Source organism: Oxyura jamaicensis, chromosome 5 (genome assembly GCF_011077185.1).
Source record: "Oxyura jamaicensis isolate SHBP4307 breed ruddy duck chromosome 5, BPBGC_Ojam_1.0, whole genome shotgun sequence".
In the NCBI taxonomy this organism is placed as follows: Eukaryota; Metazoa; Chordata; class Aves; order Anseriformes; family Anatidae; genus Oxyura; species Oxyura jamaicensis.
Window position 1 is genome coordinate 42,608,100 of NC_048897.1, and position 12,627 is coordinate 42,620,726.

The 12,627-nt window shown below is 36.2% G+C and overlaps 1 protein-coding gene across 2 annotated transcripts in view; it reads left to right on the top strand.

Annotated features, from left to right (window-relative positions):
• The window catches only part of WDR25 (WD repeat domain 25), a 64,591-nt gene extending 53,982 nt beyond the window's left edge, over nt 1-10,609 (top strand). For both annotated transcript variants that reach the window (XM_035327953.1, XM_035327954.1), the window contains exons 5-7: nt 7,442-7,612; nt 9,179-9,319; nt 9,700-10,609. In XM_035327953.1, the coding sequence (XP_035183844.1) occupies nt 7,442-7,612; nt 9,179-9,319; nt 9,700-9,921 (534 nt within the window). In that variant the 3' untranslated portion in view covers nt 9,922-10,609. The remainder of the gene's footprint in view (nt 1-7,441; nt 7,613-9,178; nt 9,320-9,699) is intronic.
• Nucleotides 10,610-12,627: the final 2,018 nt, after the last annotated feature.

Here is a 12,627-nt window from a genome sequence, read left to right on the forward strand (position 1 = left end):
GCCATTGTGCCACATCAAAGATTTCTGCTGATGGAAAATGAAATAGAATAACTGATAGTGGTATATTGCCAATTTAGTAATTCTGATACCTCATTTTGATTTTGGCTGGCAACTGATTTTTAACAGGAATGTAAATTTATGAGCATAAATTGCTAGTATTTATTCATGTATTGAATGTGCTATAAAATTTGATTTTTAAGTCTCAATGAAAATGTATGAAGATTGACTTGAGGCTTTCTTTCAGCTACTAAAACATAAAGAAATGTAGAGTAGGCTATTAATCAGAAACAGATATAAAAAAAAGACTTATTGCTATCCTTGTTCTGTTGAGCAAATAGGAAAAATGATTTCAAATGTAACTTTGGGTATTGAGCAAGATAAAGAATGGAAGAACAATAAGAAAGTCAAAATCTTCAAGATAAAGCTAAGCATAGAAATGAATGGCTGGAACAGCTTGTTAACTGCTCAGTGAAATGTAAAGTATACAGGCATCTCAAAATTATAGAGACAAGTATTCAAAGCCTGAAAAAAAAGGAATAAAGAAGAATAAAGGAGGCACTTGAACAGAAAGTACAGATTTATTATAGTGGTATTTGTTTGTATTAAACCTAATTTTGTCTCTCTGGAGATGAGATTATTCTATAGGCCTTATATTGCTGTATAATGGATTGATTATATTTATGGAATACTTGGAAAATATTTTTAGAAGCTTTATGAAAAGACTGGTAAACTTGGAAGTGTGTGTTAAAAAATGTATAAATAAAAATAATAAAACAATTCAGAACTCTGCAGTGCCAACTAAGGAGGGAGCATCATAGGACATCATCTCTGGACTTGAGATCTGAACTTAGAAAAGCCCTGTTAAAGGAACCATACAGTAACACCGAGACCTTAAAGTACTTATGTATTTTAAAGGTATTCGTTTTCACAGAGCTGTAGAAGAATGTCTTAAGATGTTCAGCACAAGCCAGTTGCATTACACAGTCACTCTGTTTTGACTGCTCTACATTAGCTTTTCAGTCTGGAGACAATATGTATTCCAACATTTTACTCTACCTAAAATTTTAATGTTCCTTGAAATACCAGGGAGAGCAAAAGGTTGCGACGTGTATCATTTAGCTTAGCATTTAAGGACTTCTTTGTGTTCACAAAAGAAAATAAGATTACATCTATTTTTTTTTTTAATTTGGGTTCTTAGATTACACGGTTGTAATATCAGAACAAGACTACAACTACAATTGTACTGATACTACTTTTAAAGGAGCTAAAATTCCTTATAACGAGTGAATTGTCAGACTGAATAGAAAGGATTCATTTACATGTGCCAGCAAACGTGTATATTATAATGCAAGGATGCTGTTAGCCCTTCTGAAAGGAACTCATATCTGAATGCATTAATTTAATTTTTCTGAATGTATCCATTCAGAAACACTTCGGGGATTTTTCAAATTTTACCTTTTAAGTGTCAAAATGCTGTTTCAAAAGGATAAACCCATTTTTTGATTAATTTACTCTGACATAGTCAAAATGGTGGAAATTGTGATTTTGAGCTTCTAAAATTAGACTGGAAATGTACTGCAGAGTTTTTATTATTAACAAAGGCCAAGGTAGATGTTGTTAAAATTTTGTTTGTGTTTTTTTCTCATTTTTTTTTTTCCTCTGGATTGAGCACTGCTTAGCCATAAAATTGCAGCTATCATCTACAGCTTTATGCTAAAAAAAAAGGAAAAAAAGATTCTCTTTAGTTTTGTTGATCTATTTCTTGATACTTGAGCTTATAAAGAGATAAGCCTGAGTCATTAAAGCATAGTTTAAAAATCTAATAAATATCGAGTGCAAGTGCAGTGCATTTGTTTCCTTGGAAACATTCTATTGCAACTTCTTTAAGATGAGATGCAGTCATTTTAAGTAGCTTGTATTTAGGAGACCTAATGAATTTGTCTCTGGATAGCATATAAATATGAAAAAAGGCTGTAGAAATTGGTGGAACAACTTGTACTTCTGGTTTCTATAGAAACAACTAATATATTGTCATGTACTGATGGTATTATGAAGAACAATGTAATTAAAATAAGATCATTTATTTGGTGCATTAGAAAACTAAAGTTATTCTTTCACTGTCAGAGAAAAATCTTTACTGAATCTATGGATAAAAAGTTCAAAGAAAGAGGATGTCAGTACATTTTTATAAGCATAATTGCGTGTGCTTTTAAATGTTAATATTCAAGGGTCCTTTTTGAGTATGCAGGCACATTTTATGTGGCTATAACACATACATGAGCACTGCTGCTGTGTTTACTCCTGTTGTGGTGCTGTCATGGATCAGAACTGTAGACCTGTCTGTGCATGCAATCTCTCTGGCACAACTGCTCCCTACGAGACTGAAATGGGCCAAGAACTGGCCAAGAACAACAAATGCTTCTTTCTGGAGAGTAAGTATTCACATCGTTGGGAAATTCTGGTTCTGGTTTCAGTCCATTTCTGGACAAATTTTAAACAAGCACAAAAGCAGCAACTCACTGGGCATTGAAAAAAAAGGAGAGAGAGAGTATGAAAGCACTGCAGACTTATTTATCAAGATTTCCAGTAATGGTTACCCAGTACTTTAAAATTTGTGGCTTTGGGACTTCCTACACCACCAATGTGGTCTTTGTTTTTCATAGCTTGCTTTGAGTTTTCACATTGTGAAATTTTGTTCTTGATTTCTTTATTTTTTATGTTGTCAACATAAACATGGCACATTGTTTGCATGGGACCACCCCTCATGTCACCAGTCTTATGTTAAAATACTTCAAAGAACATAAAACTACAACAAGTTTGATTTTCCTGTCTATGCTATTACCATGGATTTTGATTAAAACAGCCACTGTAGCTTTTAGATGGAGATCAGAAACATAAATTGTGTTTATCAATAGTCATGGCTTTGTTTGAATTTGTTACTGTAAAGCAAATAGAAGTTATGTGGCTCAACACCTTACTCTTACCACAGTTTAACTGATTTATTTTGTAATGAGTATTATTTCCTCTCAACACAACACCTTACACTGCAGTGGAAGAAATGCTGTTTTTCTGTGCAAAATGAGCTTTCTTTTTAGTTGAAACATGCTTTTTATTCCTTGTATTGTGGTAGTACGGTTTCACAAATGAAACTTAAATCAGTTGCCCATTGCATTACCCAACGTGCCAGTAGGAAGAGGCAGTTTTGTGCCAAAGCACTCAATCTAAGAAGCTAAGCCAAGAAGAGTAAGAAAAAAAAAATATAGTCATTTTACAGGTTGGAAACCACTGCGCTGGCTGATCAATGACATTTTCCGTGACCTTCCAGATTGCCTGTAGTCCTCTTAGATTTGTTATGAGACCTTATTTCCAGATTCTCAGAGCAGTGGATGTGCAGGCACATTTCTTTCTTGTCTAAAGCCGGAGGGGACTTGAGTGAAGCAAAGTGCTGGTGGGTGGTGGGTGACCAGTGGCTGAGGACAGTGCCAGGTGCTGAAGTGCTCGGACGGATGCTCCGAGCTTTCCTGAGAAGCAAAAGGCACTGCCTGTACTTTGTGCAGAGAAGTATTATAGGACATCCACACGAAATATGTACCTTGAATTCAACATCACAGCACGCTTCTCAAATCACCAGAGCCATAAGAATCTATTTGAAACTGATTTAATTTGCCCAAATTACCTTTCTCGTTGCATGCCTGCAGCCATGAACTCTTGCTGTTGTAAAGAAGCTTTATTATTTTGTTGGCTTTTGTTGACACCAGAAACTATTAGGCCTTCTTTTTGAAAGGATTTCATTTATGTCCAGAAAGTGCTTCGATTGAACAAGTGGATTGTGGTTTTCCAGTGCTTACGGGTGATAAATCTGCAAATAGAAAAAGAGCAAAAGCTGTTATTAACAAACTAAAGCCAGCAGGGTAGGAAAACTCATGCTTTCCCGAAGTGAGTTCCTCAGGCATGTCATGAATTAATTGTCTAAGGTAGAACAAAACAGGTTTAATTATGAGTACTTTTCAGAGCAGGGGTGTTGCAATTAGTTATTTTTGAAAGCCATCTTTATGGAGGAATTTAAATACTATGTATACCAAGTTCCCAGCTGCTTTTCAAAGTGTTAATTTATTGTTCTCTGAGTCAGTTCTTACTATGTGGTTTGGTGATTAAACAGCATAGTTTTTCTGAGGAACATGTCAAAGGTATAGAAAAAGATAGTATTTTATACTAATTAGTATTTTATACTAATTATTTTATACTAATTTTTGTAGACATTTTTCTGAAACAGTGCTAAGTTGTACAGGGTGATTTGGTTGGATATCTTACTGACTAGCAGACAAGCAGATATATTTAATAGTTAGCAGTGAAAATGTTTATATTCATAGTGGCTGTTTAGGTAAAGGCCCTACAGAATTTCAGCAAAACTTAAAAAGTATGTTTACTTTGCCATCTTCACAATTTCTTCCTGCTCCAAAAATGTGTTAAAGAAGCCCCCAAACTAACCTCTAACAACGCTGGACAGCGTGTATAGGGGTTATACGTACATATATTTCACAAGAGTTTTTCTAGAGGCTTCACATAGCTGAGGACCCAAGCAGTATGTCTGAGTTTGTTCCATCTTTAAATTAAGGACATATTAAAGAATCGTTACCTTGAATCACTGTTTGGGACTTTTTAATCTTTTATTACTCTATTTTGTTCTTTTACATTTCCTGGAATGAACTGACCTTCATTTCTGCCTCTGTGTTCCCATTGCTACATATGTCTGTGCTTGTCTGCTCTCTGAACTTCCCAGCGGGAACTTGTCACCTCTGTGAAGGTACTTCACAGAGTAGCTACTTCCTCCCCTTTATAGGGGTGGTAAAGCACCCCTCTGCGTTTGTGTCCCATCCTCACGGTTTACATTTATTTCAGTTTTCCTGCAACTCGTACAGCTGTCAAATTTTTGCATGGTATTCCATTTCACATTCCAGGCAGCCATTATAAATCAGGTATATTTGCCTTTTTTTTTTGACTCCTATGAAACAGCTTAATTTTCTACTTTTCTAATGAACTATGTGCTTCTTTTTATAACTCAGTGAAGAAATAGATATACGTGGTGTTTTCTCCGTAGACAAAGTGGAGACTATAAATATGCAAATATCAATTTTGGCTTTACAAAGTTTAATTGCTTTGTATATTATGCAGATTCCTAGGATGAAAAATATGACTTATGCAATAACACAGTTGTATATTCTGTATCTTAAAAATGCAGGCAGATTGCTGAAAAGTGAGCCAGTTTTTTCAGTCTGCAGGTTTACATCTTACTGATGTTATTGCTGTGTGTGTAGAGTGCTTGCATGACCAAGGTTCTTCACTGAGTGCAAACATCATGTTTCCAAACTACATTTCACAAAGCCTGTGAAAAGCACTTGGAACAGCTGCTGCCATACTTCTGCACGCTGAGATCACAGGAAGCAGAGCTGGAAGGGACCTCAGGAGATCATCTAGTATCTCTGTACCCTACAGCAGGATCAGCTAGTTCTGAACATTTCCAGACACTCAGATTTTGAGCTTGAGGCAAGGAGTTGAGAAGTTCTGACGTTGTGTTTGATATTGTAAATTACTTTTTTTTTATTGTTTAAAGTATAAAACAGAGTTATAATCCAGGTTATTTCATTGCAGTACCTGATTTTTTTTTTTCCTCAAAAAATGTCTGTGCTTACAGTATCTATGCAAGCTCAGTAGCCATGAACTCTGTAGCCACGTGCTGTTACGGGTATAAGGCAGGCACTGAAATGCCTCACAAGTTAAGAACCATTTCAGTATAATACTCCATGCAGTCTCTCTGCTCAATTGATATTTCTGTGAGGTTTCAAGGACTAACCTCTGAACACCCCGGTGGAAGTGCAGGCTGCTGTGTTTTAGCTATCTTGGAGAGAAAGATTTAGATATGAATAACTAAGAGGCTTTTGGTGTCCTAGTTTTAAGGATCAGAATATTCAGAGATGGACTGCTTTGATCTGGCCACTTGCCTTGAAGTCTCTCTTCATTGGAGGTAAATCAGAGAAAAGGAAGCAAAGGTATTGATTTGTAAGATTCAAAGTAGACAACACGGATGCAGAATTTCATGAAGAAAGGCAGAAAGAAAGGAAATTCAAATTATTCATATATTCCTTAGAATACTTCAAAATCTGTCTCACATCTTAGGATCCAACTCACAAGCTGTTAAAATATTCAGTCCTGTGGCTGAGGATACATTTCTGCATGCATCCAGGACTCCGTGGTATAAGTCCTAAAAGAGAATCTCGACTTTGGGAACTCTAATATTTTTTATTTGGAAAGTGGATTCGGGAACTTTGGTATTTGCTCTTACAGCACAAACTTCTTTAGAGACTGACCATGTGCATTAATTACAAAGTTGGAGCTACTGCATGAGGCACATTATTTACTGCTGAGCTCAGATGTACTTTAAAGTGTTGATGACTCTTTCTTTCCCTGCTGCCCTCTGTTCTTGGCAGAGTGGCAGCAAAAGTAGCAGCAGAGGCTGCCTCATGCCAGAGCCTTTGGTGGGTGGATGAGGTAGGAGTCCCTACAGACAAAGACAGCAGGCTTGCTGAGTCCTTAAAGGACTGAACTGCTTGACAGCAGCACTCTTGTCACCACCATCCCCTCCTCTGGCAGCACTTTAGAAGAGTAGTCTTTGCTTGGGTTTCCTTTTTTTTTTTTTTTTTTTTTTTTCAGGAGGGGGTGTCAGATTGAGCCCTTCATGGAGTGAGCTGTCCTCTGCAGTGGTGAAGAAGGTGCTTCTGCAGAGCATGTCCGCAGGTGCCTCCTGGGCAGTTTCTCACCCAGTGCGTGAGCTTCCTTGTACAGCAGCATGGCACTGGGATAGCATCCCAAATCATCCAGTTTACTTGTCCCCTGTGATTTATAATTAAGTCTAGGATGATCCACAAGAGTATTCACTTCCTACCATGTCCTTTAGGTTGCAAATCCCCACTGACCTAGTTGCTTTCCTTTCCCTGGCTCTATAACTAGCTGAAGATTTTGGGAACAAATGGACTGAAAACAAACTTCTGACATTTCTTGGAAGGAGAGCTCCTCAGATTCATCCTCAGAGTGCACTGAGTTTGTAAAATAGAAGGGAGCTTGTGTAGACCCAGCTCCACAGCATTGTATCAGCTAAAACTCTTTTTGGATCCAACTCTAATTCCTTAAGAATTTATAAAAATCTTAAGTATATATATATGTAATATATAACTTATGCTTTCTTTTGTATCTCATGTAATTTTTCAGTGTGAACTATTTACATACATTACCAAACTATTTAATGTGCTACTACTTAAACTCTTAAAAATGAGTTTTTTCCACATATTAAAATAACATATTATTGGTTGGAGATAGCAATTAATACCAAGAAGACTATCATGTTCTTATAATCTGTCCAAAAATGACAAACTTTCTTGTCTACTAGGTGACAAGAGTTTACAAAGCTGCAGTACAACAGACACTGGATATACTCTTTCTCACTGAAGGAAAAGAATTTCTCACAAGCACAGATGCAGTAAGCCGGGACTCAGCTGATCGTACCATTATTGCATGGGACTTCCAAAGTGCTGCCAAAATCTCCAATCAGATTTTTCATGTAAGATTAACAGCTGTTATTGTTTGGGTCATGATGTAGTATTTCATGCTTGTCAGTATTGTAGAAAATAAAGCTGGAATGAGGGCTATTGATTGAGTTTTATATTTGCATAGTAATAGCAACCTGATACATGCATATTGATATTTTGTATGGCATAATCACAGAGGCAAATTTTACTTTTATCAATACAGATACAGTGTTTCTCTCCGTAATCTGTCCAGACAAGATATTTAATGGACTAAATTGTCTAGAAAGGCTGACAGCTTCAAAGGAGATTACCAAGGAAGTTAACAGATAATTCCAACTCCCTGGATCTTTTCTGAGAACCCAAGTCTAATATCCTATGTAATATAATATGATTGAATTGTATACAGATGTCTGTTGGCTGGAATGAACAGTTCTCTACTGACAAGGACGTGCAGTAGATGATCTAATGGGTTTGTTTCATGTTTAATTTCCACAATTATGTCTTTGTCTAATATTAGATCTTCTAGCTTCCTGAATAGGCAATAGGGAAAAAACAAAAACAAAAAACCACCCGTGAATAAATAAAGTACAGAACAGTCAGGTTCAGTATCAAGGCTGTTTTTCAAACAACCAGCCTTTCCCTCCCTGTCCTCTTCCAAACAAACAAACAACAAAACCCCACAGCCTACCTTCTCTGGACTACAGTGTCTCTGAACTGGACAATTTTCCCTCTTCTGCACTGAAAGTAAACAGAAAACGACAGTGATTTTGGTAAACTCTACTTCAGTTTTCTGAATGTCACATTTGAACACTTCAAGGTGGGAGAGAACTTGTGGACTCAAACAGATAAGGTCCTGACAGGACTTAATCTATTGCTTATCTGCATTACCGAGTGAGTAGTTGAGCCTCAAAATACCCTGCTACTACTGAATACCCAGCATAACAGCACAATGCTCCTGCAGATTGTGTGGTGCTATCTGATCCCTTCCTCTTAGATCCAGTTTCCCCCCAGAAGTACGTAGTGCCCTGCCACAGAGTGCACTCCTAACCAAGCATGGCATGGTGTCTAATGTAGTTTTGGTTACTGTGCCCAACACTTTATGATACCCAGAATTGCCTTCCCAGTTCACCACTTCCAAACCACGTAACAAAATCAGTCTGATGATCCCATCCTGCTGCATAGCCCATTGTGTCCAGTGGTTACTATCAGCCTGATGTCCTTCATGTGCAGATATTCTACAGCCAAAGCCCACTTAATTTATATTCAGAGTGTCAAAATTCAGCACTCTGTCTTTTGTTTAGACTGAAAATAGAAGAGGGGTTCTTTCATGATTGGTTTGGACCTAGCTGAAATCTTCCAAAACAGGATAGATATTTGATTTAATATTTGACATGATGTAAAACTTTCAGTGGATTATAATGAGTTAAGCATATATTCTTAATTGTAATGAGTTTTATATATATGTATAGATGTAACGTATACCATGGAGATGACTTTTACCCCATCGTTCATGGTCTTTTGAATATGTCAAAAGTTAACTCAATTCATTTGAGCAAAACATTTGTTTCATGCAACATTTTTTTTTTAATTACTTTCAGGAGCGTTACACTTGCCCCAGTCTGGCTCTGCACCCAAAAGAGTCTGTGTTTGTTGCTCAGACAAACGGGAACTACATGGCATTGTTTTCTTCCCAGCGACCTTACCGAATCAACAAAAAGAAAAGATATGAAGGACACAAGGTATTCTTTTTCACCAGAATGATCATATCCAAGACTAGAAGCAAGACAGATAGAAAAGCAACTGTGCTTTTTAATAAGTCTGCTAATAGTGTTTGATGATAAATCAGTGATATGTATTAATTGCCTTCCTTTGCTTTCCCGTATGCTATTTTGAATCATATACACTCTGAAGAAGATCATTTTTAGAAGACTTTGTGAATACTTAATAGCTTGATTAAATAAGTTTGTGTTATAGCTGTGTCTTAATAAACACCTGGAGAAGTCCTTAGTGCATATTTATTTAAAGATTATTTTTTTTGGTACCATATTCATTTTCAGTATTACCACAATGAATTTCTCTAATCAGCAACAGGAATTATGCCGTTATTATTTTTTTACAGGTGGAAGGATTTGCAGTGTGCTGTGAATTTTCTCCTGATGGAACACTTTTGGTGACAGGAAGTTCCGATGGCAAAGTGTTTTTCTACAACTACCATACTGCCAGGATTATTCGCACTCTGTCTGCCCATAAAGAAGCCTGTGTGAGTGCAAAATTTCACCCAGTCTTGCCATCACTCCTTGCAACATGTGATTGGACTGGAGAAATCAAGATCTGGCAATAACAGGCAGAAAGACTTTTCAGAATAACTTTCCTCTTTAAGAAAGGTTTTGGTGTTTCAGAGTGGATAAACCATGATATGCAATGTGAAATTTTGTTGTGATGTGTTGTAGGCAGGAGAGACTGTCATCTTTCCTTCTGTCTGATAGATATATGCTTTCCTAATGTAGTTAAGATGATGTTAGCTGCTGAGCAAAGAAGTGGTCTTCCTCTCTCCCTGAGCTCTGGTGAAATATTTCTGCTTCTTGTGCCAATGTTCTGGTGCTTATTTAACTCAACCCAGGTGTGAGAAGCTAAACTTGAAGAAAAATATTGCTCTTTTTATGTAGCTTTTTACTGCAGCTTTCTTAGACCAGATTTTCACTAGTTTAGCTCCTTGCCCTGGTCATTGTCTAATGTGGTAGACAAGCAATAGTATAGGTCAAGGCAAAACAGCTTCTACTTGCAAGAAAGGGGATGATCACAGGGCAGGGGGACTGCCTCTCTTGGAAACAGGAAGGCATTACCAGCTCAGCTTACTGTAAAATGCTTTCTGAGAGTTCTAGGGAAAGAACTTGGAGCTAATTTTGAAGTCAATGAATCTGTGCTCTCTACATTCCCATCTTTATATTTATGAATTTTTAACCTGAATTTATCACTGTATATAAACAAAGCAAAACTATATGTAAATGTTTTTAATTAAAAAACAAACAACTTTTTTTTTTTTTTTTTTTTTTTTTTTTTTTACATATGGTGTCTGTATTTCACTGTTTTCCTCCTCTTATTCTTCACAAGTTCATACTCAAGACTATCATGGAATTGATGCTTGGTGGGAGGGTGGCACAATTAATATGCTAACCCAATTAATTCAAGCGCACATGCATTTCTCCATACTTCTTGATGTCATTTGCACATACAAAATTGTCATCATGGTATTCTGTACAGGGGATGTGCTTTGACATTCAGACTGTAGATGGCTATTCTGCAGCAAGTAGAAAGTCTGTTAGATCATAACTGTGTATTTACATTCTCATGTATAACTTCATATATTCTTCTGGTTTGTTCTGACTGACACAAATACAAAGTTTTTTTTTTTATATACTATTTTACACATGCTCAATTAAAATGACTTTTTCAAGGAAAAATTTTCAGAAGTCTTGCAAATGGCGTGTTCCAACTAAGAAATATGCAAAATGTGCTCCATTGGTTTGTGGTCTGTGTTCTCTATAGGTTGTAGTAAGAAAAAAGTCTGTACCAAAATTATGGATCCAATTATCCTCTGATTTTCATATAGTTTGAAATCTGTATCAAAATATTGTGGCTGCATTATTTTAATAGCCTTATCAACAGCTATGATAAATTTTAACACAGGGTATTACAGTTTAGTGATCCATGCGAGGTAGTGCAATTTTTGTTTCTGAGACTGTTCTCAATTTTTGCTTCCTTGTTTGGCAATTAGATGTTTGACATAAGCCTGAATTTTGCATTTCTCCTGACTGTCCCTCTAACATACAAGCCAGCTGGACCCTTTAATAGACAACTTGCTCAGTAATTTGAGGGGCTACTGGTAATTAAGCTGTGGTACTGGTGTTTATGGAATTCTTCTAGAACATCTTCATAAATTCAGAAGGAGTTCAGCTGAAAATGAAGCAGTAGTTGCAGGTATTTGGGTAGGCTGAATCAGAACTGCATGGCATTAGCTAAAAGGGTGGCTTTGTTTCCTTCTCTCCAGGTATTTCAATTCTAAAGATGCTCTTTCCATTTTAAAACTTCTGGCAATCAATTGTGTTAATATGAAGGATGGGCAGCCAATGCAGCCACGTGATACATGCTATTATTCTCTACAATAGATTATCTTGGGATGTGATAAATACAACACAGAGAAATGCCTCTGAAATAAATGTGAGCTCATGGTAGCCTACTATGATGACATATATCTGAATGATCTCTCAGCACATTCAGCTTCAGCTGAGAGCACCTCTGGATGGAGTGAAAGATCTTGAGATAACAGTATTTGAAAATCACTGAGCATATTGTACAGAAAAGTAACTTCATCTTGTAATTCCACCCATGTTGTTGCTTGTTTAATGTATGTCCTGAGGCAGGATTCTAGTGTCTGGCATATATCCTTCCTGCAATTATTTTGTAAGTATAATTTTAGACCATTTATAGGGGAAGAAAATAAAAAGAAGCTTAATTTTGATTAAAGGTAGTTGAGGAAAATAAAAGAAATTTGATACTGTATAATCTTAAGGAATATTAAAATTGGAATTGCATTTATGTTAGATTTCCAAGATGGTAGGAGTTTTAATTACTTATGAGATCCAGCCAACAGTTTTATAAAGCAATGAAATTATGTTCACAGCATTATCTTGTTAAAATCTCTTTCTAATATAAAACTGATTAAGACAGAGACTGAAATTTAATCATTTGAAATATTTTAGCATAGTGGTGTCAATTAAGTTTTCATTATGATTCAAAGACAAATTCTTCCTTGTAATCTTATGTAATGAACTGTAATCAAAAAATATCCACATTACTCCATCATTCTTCAATTACCAAATACTGTTTGGGCTGCAAACAAGGATCATTATGGTCAGATGAAGCTTTTAGAATGTAATGAATTGTTGGTTAATTAATTTTATTCATAAAATTGTAATCTAGAAATGTTTGAATCTTGCTTTAGGAGTAATTCTTCAAGCTTTATATAGAGCTTTCAGGGCATTGTGTG